General features: G+C 39.7%; 1 protein-coding gene across 8 annotated transcripts in view; it reads left to right on the top strand.

Moving 5' to 3' along the window:
* PCDH15 (protocadherin related 15) overlaps positions 1-24,735 on the top strand; it is a 794,976-nt gene that overhangs the window by 431,798 nt on the left and 338,443 nt on the right. For all 8 annotated transcript variants that reach the window (XM_045877695.2, XM_045877694.2, XM_045877690.2 and 5 more), the window contains 2 exons: positions 5,182-5,294; positions 19,141-19,347. In XM_045877695.2, coding sequence (XP_045733651.1) covers positions 5,182-5,294; positions 19,141-19,347 — 320 coding nt within the window. The remainder of the gene's footprint in view (positions 1-5,181; positions 5,295-19,140; positions 19,348-24,735) is intronic.

Below are 24,735 nucleotides of genomic sequence, written 5' to 3' on the forward strand. Positions count from 1 at the left end.
TTCAATGTTTTATATGATATGTAATATTTATATGACTCTAAAATTAAAAAAAAGTGGTATAGTTAATTTAATCTAGCTTCATTGCCTATTCCCTCAACATTCTATCTCTCCCTCATATGTAACACTTTTTTAATGTTGTAGTTTATCATTTTATTAATATTCATATATACACATATGTATATGTATTTTTATTTACATGTGTGTGTACTCCTCTTTCTTAAATGTTAGTAATACTAAATGCACTTTTCTCCAAGTTGTTTTTTCACTAAATCTAACTGAAGTTAACTCTACAGTAATACAGTAATGAGTAAAGATACTTATCATTCATTTTTGTCATTTCAATTATTATCCACTTGAGAATGCATCAGCATTTATTCAACCAGACCTATATTTAGATGATTACTTATCTTTTATTATTAAAATGCAAAAATTCCTTGAAGTGGGATTTCTGGTCAAAAAAAAAAAAGAGAGAAAAATTTCTTCAATTTTTAATTGTGGTAAAACAGACATAACATACAGTTTACCATCTTAGCCATTTCTAAGTATACTGTTTAGTGTTATTAAATTCATTCATAAGCTTGTGTGTCTATAATTCTTTTCATTTTATAAAATTGAAATTCTATACCCATCAAGCAATAATTCCCTAGTCTCCTCTTCTCCACAACCTCTAGAATACGTGATTCTACCTACTGTCTCTGTGATTGTAAGTACTTTATATAAGTAAAATCATGCAGTAATTTTCTTTTTTATGACTAGCTTATTTCATTTATCATATTATCCTCAAGGTATGGCATATGTCAGGCTTTCACTCTCAATTTATTTGTTTCTTGGAATCTAAAGTGAGTCTCTTGTAGGCAGGATATAGTTGGATTATGTTTTTTTAATCCATTTGTCTATCTTTGAGTGGAGAGTTTAATTAATTTACATTTAAAGTCATTAGTGATAAGGAGGGACTTCTATCATCTTGCTACTTGTTTTCCATATATCTTACAGCTTTCTCATCCCTCGTTTCCTTTAGTACTATCTTCTTTTGTGTTTTGTTGATTTTTTTTGTAGAGTTTAAATTCCTTTCTCATTTCCTTTTGTGTATATGCTGTAATTGTTTTCTTTGTTTTCATCATGGGAATTATATTTGAATCCTAAAGTCATAGCACTCTAACTTGAATTTATGCCAGTTTAACTTTAATTACATACAAAACTGTTCCTTTCCAGCTCAATCCTCACCCTTTTTTTTTAAAGTTGTTTTTTTTTTTTAATTTATTTGAGACAGAGAGAATGAGAGAGAGAGAGCACATGAGAGGGGGGAGGGTCAGAGGGAGAAGCAGGCTCCTTGCTGAGCAGGGAGCCCGATGTGGGACTTGATCCAGGGACTCCAGGATCATGACCTGAGCCGAAAGCAGTCGCTTAACCAACTGAGCCACCCAGGCGCCCAATCCTCACCCTTTTAAGTATAGCAAATTTACATGTTTATATATTATGTGCCAGAAAACATACACTAAGAATTCTCCTAAATTTCTTAGTGTCTGAAGTTATGTAGAAACCACAAAGTGGAATTATAGACTTTTATTACTATAATACTAGATTTTATAATTGCCCATATATTTACTTTCCTGAGATCTTTACTCCCCACTCTGCTTCAGGTTATAGCCTACTGTCCTCACTGGTCTAGTGGTAATGGACTCCCTCAGCATTCATCTGGCAATACCTTAATATTTCTGCCACTTTAGATGGACAGTTTTGCCAGATATAGGATTCTTTTTTGACGTTTTGCTTTCCTTTAGCACTTTGAATATATAGGGCCACTGTCTGCTGGCCTCCAAGGTTTCTGATAGCAAAAAGGCTGATAATCTTAATGAGCATCCTTTGTATACAATGAGTCACTTCTCTCTAGCTACTTTCCAGATTCTCTCCTTCTCTTTGTCTTTTGAGTTAGATTATGAAGTGTCTTGGTGTGTCTTTAAATCCATCTTACATGAATTTTATTGAGCTTTTTGGATCCCTATCTCTATCTCTCATCAAACTTTGGCAATTTTAAGATATTTTTTTTTAAAAACATTCTCTCTGCCCCTTTCTGTCTTTTCTCCTTTTGAGACTCCCACAATGTGTCTGTTTGTCTTAATAGTACCCTACAGGTCAGTTAGGCACAGTTCCCTTTTGTTTAATCTTTTTTTTTTTCTTTTCTGTTACTCAGACTCAATAATTTCTATTGCCCTATCTTCAGTTTATTGATTCCTTCTTCTGCCTGCTCAATCTGTCTTTGAATCTTTCTAGTAAACTTTTCATTTCAGTATTGTCATTTTCAGCTCCAGAATTTCTTATAGTTTCTTTTTAGATTTTCTATATCTTTATTAATATTTCCATTTTGGTCATATATCAGTTTCTTGACTTTGTCTATTCCTATTTTTAGTGCCTTAAGCATCTTTAATACAGTTGTTTTAACATCTTTGTCTAGTAGGTCATCAATCAGGTGTTTTTGAGGTGCAATTTCTGTTGATTTGGTCTCTTTTTTTTTCCTTTGAATGGGCCATATCTTTCTGTTTTTATGTACACTCTATGTTGTTGAAAATTGAACATTTGATTCTAATAATGTTACTCTGGAAATCAGAATTTTTTACTTTCCCAGGGTTTACTGGCTTTTGTTTCTATTTTTGTTGATTGATTGATTGATTTTTTTTTACAGTTCTATTCTGTCTCTGTGCTGAGGACTAGTCTGAAGTGTAAATACTTAAGATCTCCTCAAGTAATTTCTGAGCCTATGCTTTCCCCTGGGTATGCATGGTGACTTTCTAATTTCCCCTCATGTACAGTTGCTTTTGGATGTCCTACTCTTTAATGCTGGGCTTCTAAGCAGGGGGGGGGGGGAGAGAAAAATGAAGGGGGTAAAAACGATGCTGGCCCTTCAGATCTCCTGGAAATTAATTCAGCCTAAATGGAGGAACTTACAACAATGGGAACAATGGGTGTGTGTGTGTGTGTGTGACAACAATAGTCACCTGCGCCTCTGTGATGAGAAGCAGCAATCACCTGTGAGAGCACAGATGTCTGCTATTTGAAGGACATGGTCCTTTTTGCCGAACCTTGCTCCCAAACTGTGTATAAGATTCTCCAGGAACATGGGCCCAGCTCCCTGCCAAGTGGCAGAGGGTTGGGAGATAGGTAGTGGCTACTGTGCTTAGAGCTATAATTGGTAGAAATTAATTGTATTTTACTGTCCAGACCTGACTCTGAAATTTGGAAGATTCAGTAGACTCCAGAGTTTTAAAAGAGTTACATCAGAAAGATTTTGCCAATTGTTGTCTACATGAAGAGATAGATTCCTAATGCTTCCTACTTTGCCATCTTCTTAGAATTCCCCAATACTCACATCATTTTCATGGACTATGCCAAATTTTCCATCATAGATTTTATAACACTCTTTTAATAATACCAGAAATGTCTGAAAGTGCATGTTTTCTCACGGGCTTACCAATAGAGTATGGTGTCCACTTTGGGCCATTACTAATCTAACAAATAGGAAATGGAATCTCAGTTTAATCTCAAATTTAATTTGAATTTTTCTTCTTGTGAATAAAGGTGAGCATCTTTGTACTTGGTCAAGAGTCATTTCTGTCTCTTTCAATGAACTCTTTTCATTCTGTAGCCCCATCTTTTTTAATGTATTGCTGATCTTTTTCTTTCCTAATTTGTAAATCTACATATGTTAGGGATATGAACATTTTGTGTCTGTTAATTGCAAATATTTTCCCTAGTTTGTCACTTGTGGTTTTACTTTGTTTATTGTGTCTCACCATGCTATTTTGTAATGTCATCAAATTTATCTCTCTATTCCCTTATTGCTTTTTCATTTTGAGCCATAGTTAGGAGAGAGATGCCCACTCTCACATTATAGTAGAATTCATCCATGTTTTTCATCTATTACTAGCACTTGTATTGTTTCATTGTTTATTATATATGAATATACTCTCCATTTGGGATTTACTCTAGTATAAAAAATGGATGCAATTCTATCATTCCCAATATGGCTGTTCTATTTGATAAATGCTAGTATTCAAAAATCCATTTACCCTACTGTTTTGAGATGACTACTTTATCATATGCTAAATTGCCATGTGCAATTTTGACCATTTCTGGATTTTCAAGTCTATTTTACTGGCAAACTTTTTTATTTCCCCTCACATAATACCCCAGGAGAGTTTCTCTTCTTGTCTCAGTGTTGAAGCAAAGGAAGAATAGAAATTAATCCAGTTTTGGTTATGTCTGACTCTGGCAACCTCGATTTGAATGCAGGCTTTGTCTTACATTGTCTCTTTGGTCTTGGACAAATTATTAAATATCTTGAAGTTGCCAAGTCCTTCTCTGTAAAATGGGAATGATTTACAGACTTATTGATGATTATTTGCATTTAGTACACAGTAGGCTTTAATAATTGGAAGCCACGGTTATTTCATTCTTATGGCTATTGTTGTGCCAAATGCATACATATACTGTATAGTTATACGATTTGACTTCTACTTATTCTTCACTTTGAGAAAAAGACCGTCACATCATACACAGGAAGATAATGCAACTGAAGGAAACTTCTGCAGGAAGAAATGTATTTCAACTCACTAAAATGCCTGTACTTAAAAAATATCCTCTCTAGGCATTAACAGTATCATCAGTATATTTTTATTTAATATGATTGATATAATTAGCTGGATTCTTGCCTAAGAAAAATATTTGCCCAGCTGGAACAGAATATGTTCATTTTAATTTTCAAGCAGCTTGATATTTGGTACAAATTACTAGTCTTTGTTTATTACAAGTTATGGTGGAAGACCATGCAGGCTATAATTAAGATTTATGCACCATTAAAACACAATTTTATACTTCAAAATTTGCTCTCCCTACACATAATATCTCTTTACACGTGATGAAGTTTCAAATTAATTAACGAGCTCTCCTAATAAAAGATATTTGGAAAATCACCGAAATAAAAAATACTCTCCATCTTCTTACTCATAAGCTAATTAATTATATACCACATTTGTGTCTCTTTTCCCCAGACTGCATAAATTTTGAAAGTTAATTTAGTAATGAAATTGTGATTCTGTTCCTCAGTTAATGAAGGGAAATAGATATAGCACACACACATATTATGTATTGTTCTCAATTATGTGCTAAAATCTCAATGTCTTTCAGGGACTCCTGAGGATTACCCACGATTTTTCCATATGCATCCTAGGACTGCAGAACTTAGTCTCCTGGAGCCAGTAAACAGAGACTTTCACCAGAAATTTGATTTGGTTATTAAGGTAAATTAAACTAATTTCTTATTTGTTTGTGTTTATAAACTGCTAATCAAAGAAATTTGTAGTGGCTATTGGAGGCACTTTTATGTTACAAAAATTAAAATTAATCTGACAGCAATGTTTAAAAAAGTGAAGTGCAGCTATTTTAATACATTGTGTTGCCTTTCTTTAAGATAACTGTTTATATTATGACATGATTCAAATACTGAGTATTTTTATATGTGATAAATGCCCTGGCCAAATGTATAGAATGCTACATAATATAACATGGTTACATTTTCTAACATTTATTTTTTTTCTTACCTCCCTGAGACACGGCAGCACTGAGATTCAAACTTAGGTTTATCTAAGTGAGAGCCATACTCTTTTCACTTCACCAAGATGCAGTTGCTTAGAAATCATTGTCTGGTTTAACTCTCTGTTGGTACAACTACAAACAATAATGCACAGACATACATTTAATTTTAGCTCAAATTAGGACATATTTTGTGAGCACCAATCCTGTTATATACATTACCAGATCCTGAGATTATTCAGTAGTCCCTTGTCCTTGAAGAACTTGTAGTCTCTAAGGGCAAAGAGTCCTACATGCTGATAAATCAAATATGTCACATCAGCTGCTAATAGGAAGACAACTAAAAAGTGCTGGAAAAGTACAGAATCGGAACATATAAATTAATCTGGGGACTCCAGGAAGATGTTCTGGAGATTACTGCATGCTGAATATTGCTGTGTCAGGAGGTTTTGGCCAATGCATAGAAGTGGGAACTATGTTTGAAGAGCAGAAGTAAAAACTAGGAGGTGTGTTGCAGCAGGCTATGAACAGTTAATGGTGAAACAAGGTATAGGGCCAGACCAGGAGGAGCGCCTTATGTGAAATTGCTTTTTCCTTCGATTTTATTCAGTAGGGGTTTGGGAGTCATTCAACAAAGACAGACTCCTTGTACCATTTGTATAAAATGGCCATGCACGAGATTTATCTTCTTGCGCTATTTCAATCATCACGGAACTATATAAAACTCAAAAATATGTATCCGTTGTCTACCGTCGATCTCTGTGTAGCCCTGTGGTGCTGCTCTCTGTGGGAGCTAAGAAAACTGACAAAGCACTGTTACCAAACTGCCTCATTTCAACCCTGAAATCAATCATTTTCCTTTATTATCAAAGTTAGTTGTCCTGGTGTACCCAGGTACAATGAAACTCAGCCCATCAATTATAGAAACAAAAATCAATTAGAACAGGCCATAGATAATTTTTTTATATTTTAATAACACTTTATATTATTAATGGAAGTTTTTACAGACATTATTAGATTCAAATTACTGTGTTTTGTGTGCAGTCAAGGGGATAATAAGCAAAGGTATCAATCTATAAGAATAATAATGTGCCACCAGCTTGAATAATAGCTGAATATTGAGCCTTTGTATCGGGATCTGTTGAGGTGCTGCAGTCTGGCAGCTCTCTTAGTGAGTCTTTCAACTTCTTCCCTTTTTCTTATTTCAATAATGCTTCATTTTTCATTGGTCATAAAAGTTTTTATTGGATTTGATCCCAATTTCTGTTTCGGGAGCTAAGAAAAAATAAAATAAAATGAAGTATTTTCTCCTAGACTTTGAAAATCCTGCTTTAGAAAGCTATATGCACATTTAACAGCTGGGGAGCGTCATGGTTAAGAGATTTATCATCTTTATTTCATCTATTTCAGCCCGGGATTTACTCAGGATACTGACAAAAATGTAAGGGTGAAATTAGGGAAACAAAATGGAGTAGTCCACCAACTTTAGAATATTAAAGGAGTGAAATGAGTCCAATTAAAAGAAGAAAGGATGTTCCATTTCAAAACACTATCCCAAATTTTAAATGATTGTAATCACTTAAGCATTCTTAAAATGAAATGCACATTTTGAATAAGAATCATACATTTGGTTTGCCCAGGACAGTTCATATTCGTGCCTGTTGTCTTTTTTTTTTTTTTTTTTTTTTTTTATTTGACAGAGAGAGACAGCGAGAGAGGGAACACAAGCAGGGGGAGTGGGAGAGGGAGAAGCAGGCTTCCTGCCGAGCAGGGAGCCCGATGCGGGGCTCGATCCCAGGACCCTGGGATCATGACCTGAGCCGAAGGCAGTCGCTTAACCGACTGAGCCACCCAGGCGCCCTCGTGCCTGTTGTCTTTGTATAATTATTCGTAACATCTCTTTCACTCTCAAAACAGGCCCAGTTTGGATGAAAAGTTGTGTGATCACCATAGTTACAAAACAGAAAGCAACTAGGAGATAGAAATATGAAAACATATTTTATTTTCTGGGTGATAATGAATCAGTTCATGCATGGAGTAGCTATCACAAAGCCCAGAAAATTCACTTTTATTATTTTAAGTGCATTATTTGTTAAAAAAAAATATTATTAGTTGATATATTTATGGTCTGGACACCTAATACAAATATCAAGTGGATAAATTATTAATAATTCAGTGTCTCGCAGTTGCTCAAACATGACTTTTTTTTTTTTTTTTAAATCTAAATCCCGTGGATTAACAGCTAAAGCGAGGCTCACAGACGTGACCACATCACGGTCTCTCTGATGTTTAGGTTGTCACCGCCGGCCTACCATCTCCCTATTGCAGGCTGAGCTGTAGTCCCTTGTCTTGCCACACCACGGGCACATTAACCTAAGCCCTCAGCCGCCACCCTGCACGCTCTCTGTCCCGCCAGCCTGAAGCACTCGCTGCACTCTCAATCTTCCGTCTTCTTTCTGGCCTCCAGGCATCTGTGGGGGCTGCCCCATCTCCTGAGTCACCCTTCCTTTTCCTACTGGGCAGTCTGGCTCACATGGATGCATCAGTGATTGGCATCAATGCTTCACTGATGTGTCAGAGGCTAAGATACTCACTCTGGAAAGAAGCTTGGAAGCTTCTCCCCACATCCCGCTCGTCCCCATGGTGGCTCTAACCACCCTACATTCAATTTTCCTGTGTATTTCCTCTCGACCTTTACAGTAGGGCAGATGGTAGTATATTTACGCTGTGGCCCAAGCCCTACTCCATCCATGTCGAGTGCATAGAAGGTGCTCAAGAAATATTTGACGTGATGATTTTCTCCAATCAAACTTATAGGGTAGCTGGATTTGTGTACCTGCATCTCCACTGTATTTAAGTACCTACCTTCAAAAGTGTGTGCATTTGATACGACTTCATCTTGTCTGCCTGTCCAGAATAAAGATACAATAAACTTCTCAAATTCAGCCCTGGAAAAACAGGCCAGACCCATGTGAAGGCAGAGGTTAAAGCTGTTTATGAAAAAAAAAAAAAAAAAAAGCTGTTTATGGCTATACTGAACAAACACTCCTTCTAAAAAAGAAAAAAAGATGTATTTTGAGCAGATACTGAGCCACGGAATTGAAACTGGCCAGCTTGAATATCAGTGCTGATGTGATGGTGACCCTGGCAAGGTATTTTGCTCGAGGTCAGAGAGAACAGCTAGATCCTCATGGATTTCTAACGCCACAGCCCCAGAGAACACTTGGCCTCTATGTGAACAGTGATAGCAGTGATACTTTCCTTCACAGAGACTCAGTGGAACACTCAGAGCTGCTGTGCTTAAGGCTTACGGCATTGGCTAGTTTTCAGTTTGCCACGTCCTTGGAGTGCTTAAGGGTTGCCTGGCACTTCACTTGGTGTGGGAGAGATGGAAACGCATGAAAGCTCTGTGTCGAGGAAGGCGCCAGTGTGGAAAGGACGCTTTCAGACTTACTTCCCTCCTGATGTCCACATCGGAATTTCCAGTTACCGGCCAGACAGCTAGTCCTAGCATTATGGACTTGTGTCACGTTAAGAATGCAGCAGACTCGGGGCGCCTGGGTGGCTCATTCAGTGAAGCATCTGCCTTCGGCTCAGGTCATGATCCCAGAGTCCTGGGATCAAGTCCTGCATCAGGTTCCTTGCTCAGCAGGGAGCCTGCTTCTCCTTCTGTCTGCCGCTCGCCTTGCTTGTGCTCTCTCTCTCTCTCTCTCAGTATCTGTCAAATAAATAAAATCTAAAAAAGAATGCAGCAACCTCTACACCTTTTAAAATCTGAAAGCTTCTACTCCCGCTTTTCTCTTTGCATCAACACCATGCAATTGGCCAGTCACCTGAGCCAAGAGATGCCGGTTCCCCAGGTACCTGCTCCCGCACAGCCCTGTGCAGTCCTTATCAGGTCCTCTTCATGTAGCTCTGGAGTTTCTCCTGCATGTCCCCCTGCCCTTGGCAGTCCTCTAGTCCCCCATCACGGGCCACCATCTCACACAGGCTGTCTCTCAAACCTTAGCCACTTCTCCTTGCATCCTCCCTGTGTCCCCATGTTGCCGACAGAGTGTGCCTAAAACAAAACTGGGCTATGCCACTCCATGCTGCCTTCAGGACACCGGGCCATTTACCCGCCACATAGATTTCCCATGGAAACTTAGTTGATCTGAAAGATCACGGGTGCCAGGAGCCGACAGACAGAGCTGCAAGTCACAGACCATCAGGCATCACGTCTCAAAATACAAAGGGTGGCATCTCCCATGAAGATGAAACAACTATCAAAATCAGTCAAGTCTGCTAAGGAGACTGTGAAGTGCAAGTTACTGTTCTTTCTGCTGTCAGTCTATCCAAAAAGAGAGAAATTAAAGAGGAGGGAAGAAAGGCATGCATCCTCCCTTTAGGAAAGATTGAGTAGGAACCTCCAGCAAGCCGGGGTCAGGACAGAAACTCAGAGCTGATGTTTCCATCCACAGCAGGCAAGATGAATGCTCTGGTTGGAAATATTCTAGACACGTTTTCTCTCCCTGTCCTCATGGATTCCTGCTTCAAGAATGAGGCACAGATGTGCCCCAGATCTCCGTTCAGCAGGTCATTGGAGAATAAACTCTGTCCACTCTCCTAGCAGAATCTCTAAGGTGAGGAAGTTCGAGTCCATTAAGAGCCGAAGTCCTTGATCCATTTTAGAGAAATTATCCCACAGAAATTTCAGGCATTAGTGCTTATTAATAATGGAATAACAATCTCTCCATGGATTTCTTAATGAATACTGTGCTTTCAGAAACCCACCAACACATCTGGTACATGCTCATCTTTTATGTTCCTTTCTTTTTTTTTAATTTAGCTGATTAACACATAAACCATTATTTTTGTTTCCTCAAAGCAACACTGCATACTTGTATATCCTCCTGGCAGTCCACATTTCTAAAAATTCTCAGGACGAGGCTGAATGAATTGACTAATCTGTCAATTATGGAAATTAATAAAAGGAAAGAATGTATCATGTCCTCTTGTCTCATGTTGTTATTCATCCAGCTGAGTTAGAAGAGAAATGGAATATAATAGTTGAATATTGTGGCTGTCCGAATGTGCAAGCTGATGACAGACACACAGAGGTGATGTTTTAGTTGGCCTCCTTCCTTCCTTACAAGGTGACCTGCAGCTGCTTGGAAGAAGAAAAGCAATTTATCCATTCTGCTCACAGTGTCTTGATTTTGGCAAGGCCCTATTGTCTGCAAAGGTCATTGTAGGAGTACAACAGCAAGTCCAAATATTGTAAAATGTTCAGTTGCAGCCACTTTCTGAGCAGGCCTTACCATCCATCCCTCCCCACTACACCCCTTCACACACGTCGACTCTCGCCACCCTCCTGCACAACCATTCCTGAGGGGTCTTCATAAGCCTCTTGGTTGTTGCATGGAAAATTTAGATATACTCTAACCACTTGTAAGCTAGATAGGTCTGCTGACTATTTTTTCTCAAGAATAAGCATTGTACATAGGAGAAACACTAAACTCTCACTCTCCCTAGCTTCCAGGCTCTGAAAAATAACCCACTTGGAGATCAGGGTTTTTTTTTTTTTTTTTGGATACTGATGGATTTTTTTTGAAATTCAGATATTCCAGGATGGACTTTTCCAGTCCACTAATTCATATAAGATACTTCAATGGGGTTTTTCCCTGGTTGAGCGCAAACTCAGTGGGAATGGGATCAGAAACCTGCATGGGCCTTTCCTGGTTGGGGAGGCAGATGGCGGGGCAAAGTAAGGGAGATAAAACAGACATATTACAGAATAAAGTGACTACTTCATCACCGTCATAATTCTGTCTCTGGCTGGCCTCGCTCTTTATAGCCAAGATGATTCCTATGTTCAAAACACCAGCCGAAGAACCAGAAATATCTGCAATAAGCAGGGGTTTTCTGAGCCTACGTCTTCCCCAGAGTGACTGGGTTTTTCTTCTTTAAATCATTCAAAATTGCTTTAGTCATTCTGGTGTCAGTTCTTATCTCAAACACTAAGCAAAGAGAAAGATTTTTATTATTGAAAGATGTACGGGAACTTTGAAGATTTGATGCAATAAATTATAAACAGAAAGGGCATATTCTTCAAGTGAGGATAAAATATACTTCACTTTATTAAAAATATTCCCTTTGTGGGAAGTGTGTCAGTATGATTTTGTTGTCATATTATGAACCCTTGATGGGTGTGTGTTGTCTATATTCTCTCTGAAGACAGTTTTTTCTTTTTTGTCAAATAGAAAATTTATTTATTTCCAACCAAGAATGTACTTCTTTGCTGTATTTATGATATTACAAACAAACCAGTTGTGTGATATACACGCCGATTTTTTGTATTTTATCTGATAAATTATGGTATGGTTCTGTAAGTTCTCAAATATTTTTAGTCACTGTTACAAGTGCCCTTGCTGTCAAAATCTTTAGGCATCTTTAATTTGTTAGAGTATTAAAGTTTAAATAAAGAATGTTTCTGTAGGTTTAAGGCACTATAATTTTATAAGAAGGGCCAAGAAGCAATGGAATATACTTATTTTTAATTATTGATTAATTAGTACTATTAATATAATCTTTAACCCAGGCAACAGAGGCTTGCCACAGCCTACTCTCCTGAAGACATCTCAAAAGAAATATGTACGCATGGGGCGCCTGGGTGGCTCAGTTGGTTAAGCGACTGCCTTCGGCTTAGGTCATGATCCTGGAGTCCCGGGATCGAGTCCCGCATTGGGCTCCCTGCTCCGCGGGGAGCCTGCTTCTGCCTCTGACCCTCCCCCCTCTCATGTGTATTCTCTCTGTCTCAAATAAATAAATAAAATCTTTAAAAAAAAAAAAAAAAAGAAATATGTACGCATGTAGAAAGGAAATGTAACCTATTGTCCATTACTAGGGCTTTGGCCCCAAATCCCCTGTAGGGCTTTAGTGAGCTGAGCAGGATCCTACAGAGAGCTCCCTTATACAAGTGAGGTCCCTGCACTTTCATTTCCAACTGTTCAGTCCAACTGAAATTTAAAACTTTGCTTAAAGGTGAAAAACTAACAATTACTTGTACCTGAGGCTAGAGCAGTATTGGCCTACACTGTAAGAGCTACCTAGGAGCCTGAGCCAGAGAAGACGAAATACCAGACCTAACTGGTTCCCAGAGGGCTCCTGGCTGGGCATACCATGATCACGGGATGCGCTCATTTTTGCAAGGCAGATTTCAGGGCTCCCCCCACTGAATCAAGATGCCCACATGTCTTTTAGGGCATTAAAGTGGAGAGCCCACCATGTATTAATGTCACTTGGAACCCAGTACGGCAGGTAACATTAAAATAATAAGTAAGGAAACAGACAAATAAATACCTTTCAGAAAGCCTGACTGAGCCCCAGGAATGTGCCTTAACAAGGACCTCACGTGAGACATGGAGGCATCGGATGAGAAGGGCTTTAGAAACCTCAGTGTTTGAGAAACACTGATGGAAAGTACAGAAGGCGGGGTCTACTTCTGGAGCCTGCCTTTAATGAAATGATGGATTGGAAGAGGCAAGCGTCCGTAATGTTTAAATATCCTTATAATGTTGGCTGTTCTGGTCACTTCCTAGATCACACTTTATTAAGCTGCATCATTTGTCCTTGAGTGACCATAAATTAGTTAACTACCTTACTATAAACTAGTGGCCACACACTAGTTTACTAGTTCATTGTGGTGGGAGGAGGGGCAGCCTATGTGCACATTTTGGAAGAGCAAGTATATAGCAGGTTTTAGTAAACTTTTTATTGAAAACTGTCCCTCTTGATGGGTTTTCACAAATTGAGGCACCCAGATATACAAAAAAAAAAAAAAAAGGGTATTAGGAACACCCAGATGTCTCACCACCCTCTCCTGACCACTACCCCTCACACACAAGGACCCCAACTGGATGGTTATAACAATATAAATTACTTTTGTCTGTTTTAAAAATTTTTTTAAGATTGTATTTATTAATTTATTTGAGAGAGAGAGCACACGCTGGGTGGAGAAGCAGAAGGAGAGGGACAAGCGACTCCCCGCTAAGCACAGAGCCCAATGTGGGGCTCGATCTCACAACCCTGAGATCATGACCTGAGCCGAAATCAAGAGTCAGGCACTCAACCAGCTGAGCCACCCAGGCAGCGCTTAAATTGTTTTTATGATCACATTGAAGTATCATATCTTGTATCAGAATCATAATAGTGTTCTGCACCTTTCCTTTTGTTAGGTTTTTACTGCGGCTGACCTCCAAGGTATACCTTGCACAACCACACACTTTCCACTTGTGAGAGAATTCAATAACAATGTGTTGTCAAGGAAATGTTCAGACTTTCATAAGCATTTGCTTTCAAATAAAAGTCCAAGTCATTCTTGTTTGAATTCCAAGGCAGGCGTGTCTCAGTGTCTGGCTCTTGGAAAGGTGTAAACTAGTAAGATTGTTGATGCTAATAGATAAATTAATTGGTTGAAAATGTGAGTAAATAGATTTTAATAATCTAAATCGGTTAGGAAAAAGTGAGTATAATTGCTAACCAAAAAAAGAAAATGGAAGTATAAATTGAGCCTTCCAGCAAAATTCTTCAAAGCAAACCCTCTTCCTCAGGTCTGCTTGCAAGTTGCGTTCAGAAGTGGGAATGATGGGGCGCCTGGGTGGCTCAGTCGCTTAAGCAACTGCCTTTGGCTCAGGTCGTGATCTCGGGGTCCTGGGAATGAGCCCCGCATCGGGCTCCCTGCTCCGCGGGAAGCCTGCTTCTCCCTCTCCCACTCCCCCTGCTTGTGTTCCCTCTCTCTCTGTCAAATAAATAAATAAAATCTTAAAAAAAAAAAAAAAAAAGAAGTGGGAATGAGGGGTTTGTGAAGCCTGGGCGGCATGGGCGTGCCTGGTTTCAGAGTCAGCCTCCTACTGATGCAAATAAGCAGCCTGTGCTTATCTGGGAGAGGCAGGCTTGAGGAACAGCATCCTGTGTCGCCTGAAGGCTTGACTGAAGAGGAACGTGGGGTCCAGGAGAGGGACAGAGCCCACTGAGTGAGAAGGACGGGAACATGATGGAAGCCCAGGAGAATGGAAGTCCTTGAAGGCTTTGGTGAGAGAAATGACCCAATCCGGCTATTCTTTCATGAAAGCCTGGCTCCCAATATGAGCGTGGGCTCCTGGCCAGGGTGGACACTGACAGAGAAGTTAAAATGATCAGGGGACAGATGGTGGTAGTGGGATCAGGGTGGTAACCAGGGAGGAGGTGAGAAGTAGTTAGATCCTGCTTATATTTTATATTTTATTTTACTTTTAAATGTGATATATGTCCTATTTTTTTCCACAAGTGATTTTTAAAAAAGATTTTATTTATTTATTCGACACATTGAGAGACACATTGAGAGAGAGAGAGAGAGAGCCCAAGCAGGGGGAACTTTAGAGGGAGAGGAAGAAGCAGACTCCCCGTTGAGCAGGGAGCCCGATGCGGGGCTCCATCCCAGGATTATGGGATCGTGACCTGAGCTGAAGGCAGACGCTTCACTGACTGAGCCACCCAGGTGCCCCATATTTTAAAGTTTATAGTCAATAAAGTGTGCTTGTGGATTAACCGTGAGGTGTGCAGAGGCAGGAGTGGAGGTGGCCTGAGTAGGTGGAAGAATGGGCCGCCATGAATCGTAAACAACCATGGAGCGGGTTTGTGAGGGTGAGAACACCCCTTGGCAGAGCTCACATTAGAAAAGTTCATCCCCACGCAGAGGTGTGAGGTGGGCGTAGACACTGGGATAGGCAGGAGAGGTCATTTGGGAGTCAACGGCGTTACTGACATTTCTCAGGCAATGACATGCGGACAGCATCCACCGGGACCTGGGTGGGAGGAGAAGGAGACAGCCCAGCCCTCCCTCCCAGGCCTCTCCCACTGTCAGGAGTGATGGAGAAAGGGACGGGTCAGCAAAAGAGAATGAGGAGAAGCGGGCAGGAGACCAAGATAAAGTGTTGCTGGAAAGGCTAGTAGTGAACGGTGCTTGAAATGCTGAAGATAGGTCACAGGGATAAGGCCTGAGACTAAATCCTGCTTTCATCAGTGTTGGCGATCTGATGGTTTTGACAAGGACAGCTGTGTGAGGCCAGGGCGGAGCCTGACCGGGGCGGGCTTGGGGACACCTGTGAGGAGGGACACCCACAGCGGTGAACACATGGGTGTGACAAGTGCATCTTACAGGTGCACGACAAAGATCTCCTGACTGCCTAGGAGAAAATGATCTCTTTCTTCTTTCCTAGAATTCATTTATATGTCTTGATCATCTCCCCCACTTTCCCTTTCTCCCCTAAATCCTTCTATCTACTTGAAAGGGTTCATATTAGAGATGGTGGGATCTGTGAAGTTGCTTGCCACCCACCAGCAAGAAAAGTTATTCTGCGTTCTCAGTCCTCGGGTGCAGCGAGCGAAGAGATTATCAACACTTCCTTGTTTTAATATTGAAAATGGAGTAGTTTGTCTCTTTCAGTGTTTTGCCCTCCAAAGTAACTAAATAGCATATTTTTCTTATACTTCCGCTTTCTTGGCTTTTAGTTTCATTACTGAAAATGGAACTCATGCCCAGAAATTCTCCAAACAAAACCTGATTTTTAAATACAAGGTTTAACTTGTAACTACAGACTCTGTAGATATAAATAAAGTTATCTTTATGGGATGAAGTGATTTTTTAAAAACCCCACCTTGTTTCACTTGACCTGTTTTTTTGTGCTTTACATCTCATTCACCACTCATTACAGGGGAACAGAATAAGTCAGATTTTTGAGAATTCCTATTTATATTGTTTAGAAGAAGAGAGGATCGGATGACAGGTTTGATGCATGGTCTCACTGCAGAGTATAATAGTATTAATTTGTGTTAAGTGCCATATTTTACCTCTAATTAATCTGGAGTATCTATGTTATTAATATTCTTTCCTGCCACTAATTTCTTCTATCTGTCTTATATTTGTATATTCATTTGCATTCTCTGAATTGGAGAAACATGGAGTGAATTTCCCTGTGTAGTCTCTCATAAATCTAGACACCTGAGTTTGGGTGCTTGTCTGTCTGTTACTTACATGTGATGTGGCCTTGAACTTAAAACTCATCCTTCTGCTTCTTCATCAACACAAAAGAATATGTTTTTGCATTTAGAGAGGGGTATACAAAATAGGGTAGGGATTAAGAATGTGGACCTTGAAGACAGATACCTGGTTAGCACCCCTGAAACACCGAAATCGGATGAGGTATGTAATAGCAATCCAAACATATCAACCCTATTAACGACAAACTAATGCAAGGGTTAAAACAGAATTTCACATGTTACATTTAAAGATATGCAGAATTAGATTGTCCCATAGATCTAATTTGAGTTTTATTTCCTTTTCATTGGACTACTTTGTTTTCATCATGCAGATAATACATGTTTTTCCCAACTTCACAGCTGGCAGTAAAAATTAACAACCTATGAGCTGAATGTAAAACATAAGCTTCTTTCACTGTGATAAAATTTGGCTTTTTGTTTTCCTCTCTCCATCCATAAATTGTGTGTTGGTGTGTGTTTATTGGGACCAGGGGCGGGGGGCAGGTAGAGAACAAATGATAGATTTTGTGACTTTTCATGACATCACTAGTATGTCCATATGGATAGGACATAATGGCTTTTGGGATAATTAGCTACAAAAGAAAGGGAGAGAGAAAAGGTCCTGTTCAGAATGATTTGTGTGTACGAACTGCTCCTGCTTTAATCAGATCACAGCTGCTGGGTCAGAACCCCATACAGACCAACTGGTTTCATCCAGTATAAGAGCAATGTTTTCTGGTCATAGACTGTACCTCTCACCCCGATCAGCTGTGTTCAGGGAGCCCGCTGGGTGTCTTAGAGGGGACTCCTAGAAGAGCGTCCATGGCTCAGCACAAATTAATCACAACCACTGGATGCAGAAGGAGCCACCCATGGTGTCAGCAGCACATATTGCTACATGTGAAAAGAATACATCATTCCAGAAACGGCTACACGTTATTTCAGGATTGTCGTCCTCAGTGCGAAGCAGAGCTCATGAACATTTTACTCCGTGGACCACTCTGGCGGTCTGTTCCCAAAGAAAATTCAAAAGCATAAAATAAATGACATAACATTATAGAGGGAACCTAATGCATTGAATTAGAGTTATTCAAAATATTAAAAAAAACAAAAATAGGTAGTTTTATCAAAGCTTTAAATAACCTAATGTTACAGTGAGTTTATTAATTACCATAATTTCAAATTAGTAATTAGCATAAATGATACGTCAAAATATCTTCAATATTAATAATAATATGAAGGGAAAAATATTGTGATTTTTCTTGGTTCAGAGTTACCAGCATGGCCAAACATCACTATGATTTGTTAATTACCCTCTTAGTTGATGAAAATGCTAAATTACAATTGGAGGAAAGTGCACAATTATCTTCTAGAAGGCCCAGGTTCTTGCCTCTGGATTGAAATATCAGAGGTATCTATCTGAACTACTTATAAATTTTCATGGCCAAAATGTTATTATTTCATCCAGGAAAGCACTCCAGGATTTAATATAAAATATTTAACTTTCACTTGGAGTTAATTTCAAAATACAACTATTGCAATAATGGGGAAAACTTATCAATAAAAATTGACAGCAGAGACTTTGAATCTATTTTAATAGATGTACATTCTATTGAGTTGTGTCCAGGTTTCTCCTAACATTTGGAGGAAATTTTCTAGAAGTCAGTTTTGATGAAATCTTCCCTTAGATAAAACTTTTGGATTGCTATGGAGTAAGGCACATTTTCTTAATAAAACAGAAAGTCAAGGGTTGGTGTTTCCCCAAGTCCCAACATGACCATGTGGTCATGGAAAGAAAATTTGTTGGAAATGTAAATTGTCATCAATTTTTTTAAACTGAAGAGGAGAAAAAAAACAGGAAAACAAACATATTTCTAGGACATGAATATTAATTTTACTTGAATAACATATGCAATTAAATAACATTTGAAATTCTACAGCTATTAAAAGTATTTCATTGAAATCATCTCTTTCCCTTATAATATGCTTTTGAGGACTTTCCATGGGCAGAAATATAGCCTTAATCTATTAATTTTATATGGAAATATGAATTATTTGGGGATTTGATCATTCATGTGGAGCAAGAAGACAAAGAGAATAAAGTAAATATAATACATTATGAACCTTTTTTTAATGTACTTACATATTTTATCAACAGTTTAGCAAATACCTTTGTTGGTTTTCTAACTGTATGAAAGCACAGTTATCTCTTCTAACAACATTCAATGACAAATACAGTAACTCACTGCAGTGATTATTAATATATATATATTTTTTAATATACACTGAGTTTTAGGACAGGAGACCAAAAAGGTGATGAAGCCTCTCTGGACTTTCTCTTCCTCATTTAAGCTTTCTAAGGACCCCGAGCCCCTCAACTGTAAAGCATATCTTCTTTCTGTAATGACATGAGTTCAAAAGAGAATCCTTATAAATAGTATGAAAAGTGATCCGATAACATATAACTTTTTAACCTTTTTAAACATTCTTTTCTAGGCTGAACAGGACAATGGCCATCCTCTTCCTGCCTTCGCCAGTCTCCATATTGAAATCCTGGATGAAAACAATCAGAGTCCGTATTTCACGATGCCCAGTTACCAGGGCTATATCCTGGAATCCGCCCCAGTGGGAGCAACCATCTCCGACAGTCTGAATTTGACCTCCCCTCTGAGGATTGTGGCTCTGGACAAGGATATAGAAGATGTAAGCTCAATATAAATGTTGTCCTTGTTTCATTAACACGTCTTGTTACATTTATGTCAACAGGAACTTTTACAAAGACCTAGTGACAGGAGGTATAGAATAGAGAACAGAGTCCTTGTGAATAAGAGTCTTATAAATGAGAATCTTAGTGTTGTAATTTCATTTCACAGCAAGAATACTATAAAAAAAGAGCATGTTTGAATTCAGCGACCCTTTTTTTTTTTTTTTTTTTCAGTTTACAGATACTGGGTATAGGGAAGAAAACGAATGTTTCATTTATAGTTTGCTAAACCCCCAGGACAATCTCTTTTATTAATAATGGGTTAAAAACTGTTTATACAGTTGCTGATAGGGAACACTCATGACATTACACAATGAGTCTATGAAAACATGAAGGCAGCCCTGGAGTATGATTTGGGGGACTTTCCAGATGCTATGTTATTTGGGGGCAGCTGACCTGCTGGTGGCTGTGCTGATACTCAGACCGTCCACTCCACACATCGTTGCCTGTGGTGGTGGTGATGCGGACATCCACTCACACAGTGGAAAATGGTCCAGGCTGGGCGGGTCAGCCTACCTGACCTTCTCAGTCCCTCTTTGGCTATGAAGAGTGGACAGAAAATCTATACCAGGCCAGCCAGAGCCCTTCCAGGAAAGGAAAAATGAAGAATTATAGCTGGAAGGCTTTGGCATCATGTATTAAATAAGTGGGAAGGACTTTGGAGACAGCTGAGTTTGCTGGCAACATGGCGGAAGCCTATCACCAGCAAGAGAGAAGGGGCAGAAAAGAGACCTGTTGGGGTCCTGTTGTTTAGGTTATAAGATCCCCAAGCCTTTGCTGAACTCTAAAAGATTTTCCTTCGATTCCATGACCTACCACATAATTCTCCATGTATCTTTTTTTTTTTTTTTAAACATACGTTGAGTTGGATTTGTCTCTTGCAATGTGGGAAGTCCTGACTAGCAGTCTCTCTCCCCTCTGTTGGTGCTGTTGGGTTAGACTTCCCGTGAGGATGGAGATGTTCTGCAGCTGGGCTGTCCGCTCCCGGAGCCGCGAGCCCTGTGTGGCCATGCAGCATTGGACAGGACACTAGCCTGAGAACCGAATTCTAATGTTTTGGTTAATTAATTTAAGTGTAAGTCATCCCCTGTCACTAATTGGACAGCACAGCAGTGAGGTGTCCCCCAAATCTCCTTCTATGGAGCTTTGTCATCCATCTAGTAAATGAAGAGGGAATTTTCCAAGTGTTTTTTTTTTTTTTTCTCTTTCCGGAAAAAGCATGTAACACTCCACAGAGGATGTGACAACTCTGTGTGCACGCTCCTCTTTCCAGATGTCGTTATGCCTCCCGGTGCTTTCTCTTCTCTCATCCACCGTTCCTATCTTAGCCTCTGCTCTTCCATCTCATCATGTTTTACACAGTAGCTATATGAGTTCTTGGTGCCTGCCAGACAATATAGGAATTGCTTTATCTTGCATTAATTTCCTTAAATCTCACAGCAAACATAGTAGATGCAATTTCCCATATTGCAAAAGGGGAGGTGGAAGCTATTTTAAATGCCTGATGTGATCACAGAGTTCGTAAATGGTGGAGATGGTCCTTGAGCCAAGGTCTATGGGAAACAAAGTCCCTGATTTTAAGCATCAAACTAGAAAGCCGCTATCTATTTGCTATGGTCTGGCTCTAACCTGACTATGATAACAGCTGATGAATGCTACAGACTTTTTTCCAGAAAAGTGCATATACCTGCACAATTTCCCATCCCAGCTTAGGGGGTTAAGGATCCTCTGAATGTCTTCATTTAGTGAATCCTCACTAGAAAATTTAGAGCCACCTTAATACATTTTATATAGGCTAAGCTACTATAGTTTGTAGGCCTGGTGATGTCCCATAAATTTTGGTGTGGATTTTCTTTCATTTTTAAATTGGAATGCGTGATCATACTTTAAGCAGTGACTAGTGAATTTGGAAAATTATAATGGTTTATGTCATACCTTCATGAACACAGTGGTGAGCAGAAGCTAAATCCTGAAGAAAAAGAGCAGTTACAGTTTCTCCATAATTGCAAAATGTACATGTTTGTACTCACTTGATATATTTATTATTATTATTTTGCTTGATGTATTTATGTTACCGAATGTTTGCGTACTAAGCCCTACACTTACTTGTGTACATTCCTATTTTTCTGGATTGTTATTCACTTTAAAGAATCTAAGATTTCATTCTAAGAGACTTTGTAAGGATGGTGGGACTTACAGGGTGTCACTGAGGTGGGTGGGGAGAGCTCCCGGGACTAAACACTATTAACATTGGGCTCTTTGGGCTGACAATTCCAGTTAGCTTATTAGATGCTCTGAGTGTTTCCAGGGGAGGGGCAGCTGGCTGTGGTTCTCGGGAGTTAGACACCCGCCCTTTGACTGTTGGTCCTACCATGTGATGGTTGTATGACACTGAGGGGCTTGCATTCACCAGTTGCCCCTTTTGCTCAATCACCTATGATCCAAAAAGTTATATGGGAGCGGTGATTGCCACCTTGGCCTGCTCCTTCACTTGGGGCTGGTGGGGAGGGCAGGGAGAGGACAGTTCCCATAGATGACCCCATGCGCATGGAGAGTGGTGCCAAATATCACTAATTGAACACTGTGTTCTGACCATTTGTTTCTTATGTAGTCCCACCCTCTTCCTGAAATTAACTACAATGAGTGCTGTGAGGTGCCTTGAAAGTGAACAAGTATCTCTAATCTCCTAGTTATAAATGTTTCTAAAATATTGTATACAGCTCCTATATATCTATAATGTAAATAAGTCCACAGAATATTAAGCATTGTTTAATCCACCTTCCTCTACTATATGAAATGTTCCCCTAAGACCCACCTTTCAGGAGCAGATACAGCACCTCTTTGTGCCACTCAATCTTGAAACCTGGGAGTCGCTGATTTCGGTTTGCTCCTGACAACTGAAGCTCTTTGCATCCTTCCTGTTTAGTCTTCTGAATATTTCAGCAATTCTCTTTTCTTCTCCCATCTTGACAACCATCACCCTACTTGTTCTCTCATTAGAATTGCCTCCTGATGTCCCTGCCTTCATAATTTTTTCTGACTCAGGCCTCTCTCTCACTCAGCCCCTAACAGTGATCTCTTCAAGATCTCACAAGGGACTGTATCACAAGCCTGCCTAACGTGCTGGTGTGACTTCACATCCCCCGCACAAGAGAATGGCTAGTGTCGCTAGATGCCTGAACATTCCTACCATCTCATTTTCTGAAACTCCCCGCCTCACCTGTTACCTTTAGCATCTACTTGTAGTCTCCTGCACATGCCAACCTGCCTCTCGTCTCATTTCCATTATTTGTGATGTTTTGTACATTTTGAAATCTTCCATCCTTCATTACCCAAGCCAGCATGGGCAACTTAAGCTCAGTGTTTAGAAATCTGCTCAGGCTTGGCCTCATTCACGCATCTTGCCTAGACTCCGCTTCCTCCCAGATGAGCTGCATGACTCTCCTCCATGCATTTCTCTACTGCACTATTCACGTCATTGTAGGTGCCTTGCTCCCTCTTTGAACTTAAATGGAAGATAGGGCCTACATCTCAATCACTTCTGTATCCTGAAGATCTAACACAGTTCCCAGAACTTAATATGTACTAGTAATTTTTTTTTTAAGGGGTGATTTCTTTTTTTTTTAATCTTTAATTGTTGTGTTAATCACTATACATTACATTATTAGTTTTTCATGTAGTTTTCCATGATTCATTGTTTGTGCATAACACCCAGTGCTCCATGCAAAACGTGCCCTCTTTAATACCCATCACCAGGCTAACCCATCCTCCCACCCCCCTCCCCTCTAGAACCCTCAGTTTGTTTTTCAGAGTCCATCTTCTCATGGTTTGTCTCCCCCTCCAATTTCCCACCCTTCATTCTCCCCCTCCTGCTATCTTCTTCTTATTTTTTTTAAACATATATTGTATTATTTGTTTCAGAGGTATAGATCTGTGATTCAACAGTCTTGCATAATTCACAGTGCTCACCATAGCACATACCTTCCCCAGTGCCTATCACCCAACTACCCCATCCCTCCTACCCCCCCACCACTCTAGCAACCCTCAGTTTGTTTCCTGAGATTAAGAATTCCTCATATCAGTGAGGTCATATGATACATGTCTTTCTCTGTTTGACTTCTTTCGCTCAGCATAACACCCTCTAGGACCATCCACATCCTTGCAAATGGCAAGATCTCATTCCTTTTAATGGCTGCATAATATTCCATTGCATGTATATACCACATCTTCTTTATCCATTCATCTGTTGATGGACATCTTGGCTCTTTCCACAGTTTGGCTATTGTGGACATTGCTGCTATAAACATCAGGGTGCACATACCCCTTTGGATCCCTACATTCGTATGGTAGCTCTAATTTCAACTTTTTGAGGAACCTCCACACTGTTTTCCAGAGTGGCTGTACCAGCTTGCATTCCCAACAACAGTGTAGGAGCGTTGCCCTTTCTCCACATCCCCACCAACATCTGTCGTTTCCAGACTTGTTAATTTTAGCCATTCTGACTGGTGTGAGGTGATATCTCATTGAAGTTTTGATTCGGATTTCCCTGATGCCAAGGAATGTTGAGGACTTTTTTATGTGTCTGTTGGCCATTTGGATGTCTTCTTTGGAAAAATGTTCATGTCTTCTGCCTATTTCTTGATTGGATCATTTGTTCTTTCGGTGTTGAGTTTAAGAGGTTCTTTATAGATTTTGGATACTAGCCCTTTATCTGATATGTCATTTGCAAATACCTTCTCCCATTCTGTCAGTTGTCTTTTGGTTTTGTCGACTGTTTCTTTTGCTGTGCAAAAGCTTTTTATCTTGATGAAGTCCCAATAACTCATTTTTGCCCTTGCGTCCCTTGCCTTTGGCGATGTTCCTAGGAAGAAGTTGCTGCGGCTGAGGTTGAACAGGTTGTTGCCTGTGTTCTCCTTTAGGATTTTGATGGACTCCTGTCTCACATTGAGGTCTTTCAACCATTTGGAGTCTATTTTTGTGTGTGGTGTAAGGAAAAGGTCCAGTTTCATTCTTCTACAGGGCTGTCCAATTTTCCCAACACCATTTGTTGAAGAGACTGTCTTTTTTCCATTGGACGTTCTTTCCTGCTTTGTCGAAGATGAGTTGACCATAGAGTTGAGGGTCCATTTCTGGGCTCTCTAGTTCCATTGATCTATGTGTCTGTTTTTGTGCCAGTACCATGCTGTCTTGATGATGACAGCTTTGTAATAGAGCTGGAAGTCCGGAATTGTGATGCCGCCAGCTTTGCTTTTCTTTTTCAACATTCCTCTGGCTATGCGGGGTCTTTTCTGGTTCCATACAAATTTTAGGATTATTTGTTCCATTTC

Source organism: Mirounga angustirostris, unplaced genomic scaffold, assembly GCF_029215605.1.
Source record: "Mirounga angustirostris isolate CCGP_5_RB_7025 unplaced genomic scaffold, mMirAng1.0.hap1 SCAF_6, whole genome shotgun sequence".
Taxonomy (NCBI): Eukaryota; Metazoa; Chordata; class Mammalia; order Carnivora; family Phocidae; genus Mirounga; species Mirounga angustirostris.